Here is a 2,628-nt window from a genome sequence, read left to right on the forward strand (position 1 = left end):
CAAAGAATAGTAAACCCTTTATACCCTGGAATGATCCAAAGTCAATCAAGAATATAGATAACAAAAGAAAAAAAGTTAATTTTAGGGATAACAGAAATAACATGAAGTCACTCAAAGGCTTTACATAGTTACACTGGTTTCTGTAGCAGAGAGATAAACAGAGTTTTCTAGAGTTTGGACAATCAGTAAGGATTTTTTTATTATAAAGCCTATCAAATATATCTATTACTATTCCAGAAATGGACAGAAGTTTCTTGATAAATCAAAAATTCTTATTTCAACTAAAACATCTAACTGGATGTCAACATCAACTGCATTTCTGTTATCTTACTACAGTTTTGGTCCTTAAAACTTCATGTGTAGTTTCAATGATGGCATAGTTTCTATAAATTATGTTGCTCAGAAACATGTAGTTTTGTTTTATAATGGGTTAATGGAGGTTTTTAAAATCATGGGACAACATCTTCATTTTATAAATGGGAGAAAATGAAACCGTGATTGGGACTAGTGGACTGGACAGAGGGTCCAACAGAAGGAATAGTAAAGTGACAGCTGTATTTCTAATGTCATACTGTCTCCTTGACATACACTAAATAGGGTATGTTGAGAAGGCACAGTGACAGCTCAGTCCATGAGCTCAAACTGCCTATTTAAACTCATTTCATTATGTAGAGATAACTGAGAATTATATTCATTAAAAGAGGGTTTCTAACCAGAACATGCATCTGGCTCATCAAGATTCTAATTCAGAAAGTTGAGATATACACCCAGAGCTAAAATTCAAAGCAAGTTCTGAGCTGCCATAGTTGCATGGTTCAAGCTATTCTTTTTTGTTTGTCTATTGTTTCTATTGAGATAGGGTTTCTCTGTGTAGCTCTGACTGTCCTAGAACTCACTCTGTAGTCCACGCTGGCCTTGGTCTCAGAGATCTTTGTTCCTTTATCCCTGAGTGACAGAATAAAGGCAAGTGTATCTGTTGCTGATAGTTAGACCATTTTATTGGATGGTGTGCATCTGTTGGGGAACAACATGTTATTGAGCAGTCTTCATCTGCTCATATTACTTCTCTTTAAAGTAGAAAGAAATTTGGGTCTAAAGATGGCACTTCCACATCACACCTTTGCTACTTTGTTGAGGTTAAACCAGGTCTCATTCCATCTTTAGACTTATCCAGCTAAAAGAGTTTCTTGACCTGGATTATCTGAGGTAATGGATAGGAATTTTCTGCCATGTCTTTTCTTTCCAACAGCCGCATCCAAGTGAGACTGGGAGAACACAACATCAATGTTGCGGAAGGCACTGAGCAGTACGTCACTGCCTCCAAGATCATCAAGCACCCCAGCTTTAGTTCATCAACCCTGAACAATGACATCATGCTGATCAAGCTTGCTTCCCCTGTGACCCTCAATTCCCAAGTGGCCACTGTAGCTCTGCCCACCTCCTGCGCAGGTGCTGGCACTCAGTGCCTCATCTCTGGCTGGGGCAACACCTTGAGCTCTGGTGGTGAGTACTTCATCCACATCTTTTGAGAACTAAGCCAGATTCTACACATAAATGATTGGCTTCGAGGGCATAAATGAATGGCATTACCCAGTCAACACAAGGTTCTAAGATGGTCACAAGAGGCATTGACCTACAGAGTGATCTTGTTCCAGAATGTACACAGGAGAATTGCAGAATTCTATCATTAGTTCCAAGAAAGACATCAATAATGACTATTCTTAATATCTTGAAGAGAAGCACAGTAATCCTTATGCCAGTCTATCCAGGGTGACTCTAGTGCCTCTTCAATGGCAGCTTCAGTGTTTACATACTGGACAACAACAAAATATTGATCCCTAGCCTGGTCTCTGTTAAATTTCATTCTTCTCCTTTCCTCAAAGTGAACAACCCAGACCTGGGTGGATCACATTTCTTCCTTCTCTTTTATTTAAAGTGAACAACCCAGACCTGCTCCAGTGCCTGAATGCCCCAATACTGTCTCAGTCTGCCTGTCAATCTGCCTACCCTGGGAAGATAACCAGTAACATGATTTGTGTTGGCTACCTGGAGGGAGGCAAAGATTCCTGCCAGGTAATTGGCTCCCTTCTCATATAAATATCTTGTTTTCCCAGGAGTGGGAGTGGATTGTCCAAGTGTGTGGGTCAGGATGTTTCCTCTCAAGGTTTCATGGAAAATGGAAGAGGTCAATTCTGAATGTCATTTCAACACATTAGCAAGAATATGGGATTGGGTAAAAAATGAAGGTTCAGGCTATCCAGGGGCGGATTGTCCCAGAAGAGAGCACAAACCCCCCTCCCCCAGCACCTTCTGCAGGGCTGTCTTTCTTTTGCACGACCCAGCCCCCCAGCACCCCTCCCCAACACTGCCCTGCTGTATGCTAGGACCAGTGCTCAAGAACAGTTTTAAGCTCCTACACTAAGCCTACTCACCCAGAGCGGTGAGTGCCTGCCTACCGGGCAGGCCTCAGGGTACCCTGTAAGGGAGCCCGGGCACCTTCAGCTTGTGCGCCAGGCTTCCTGTGCTCTTCTGGATACCGCCCCCCCCTGCTCCATTCATCCTTTTGTCCCCGGATCATTGGGCTACTGCGCGGCCCTGTTTAGTTGCTGAGGAATCCCATCTGGACGG

At 42.8% G+C, this 2,628-nt stretch overlaps 1 protein-coding gene across 1 annotated transcript in view; it reads left to right on the forward strand.

The window, feature by feature from the left end:
• LOC101990028 (trypsin-like) overlaps window positions 1-2,628 on the forward strand; it is a 7,529-nt gene that overhangs the window by 3,665 nt on the left and 1,236 nt on the right. The window contains exon 4 of the mRNA XM_026778475.1: window positions 1,937-2,073. Within this exon, the coding sequence (XP_026634276.1) occupies window positions 1,937-2,073 (137 nt within the window). The remainder of the gene's footprint in view (window positions 1-1,936; window positions 2,074-2,628) is intronic.

The sequence above is a fragment of the Microtus ochrogaster genome, unplaced genomic scaffold (genome assembly GCF_000317375.1).
Source record: "Microtus ochrogaster isolate Prairie Vole_2 unplaced genomic scaffold, MicOch1.0 UNK173, whole genome shotgun sequence".
Classification (NCBI taxonomy): domain Eukaryota; kingdom Metazoa; phylum Chordata; class Mammalia; order Rodentia; family Cricetidae; genus Microtus; species Microtus ochrogaster.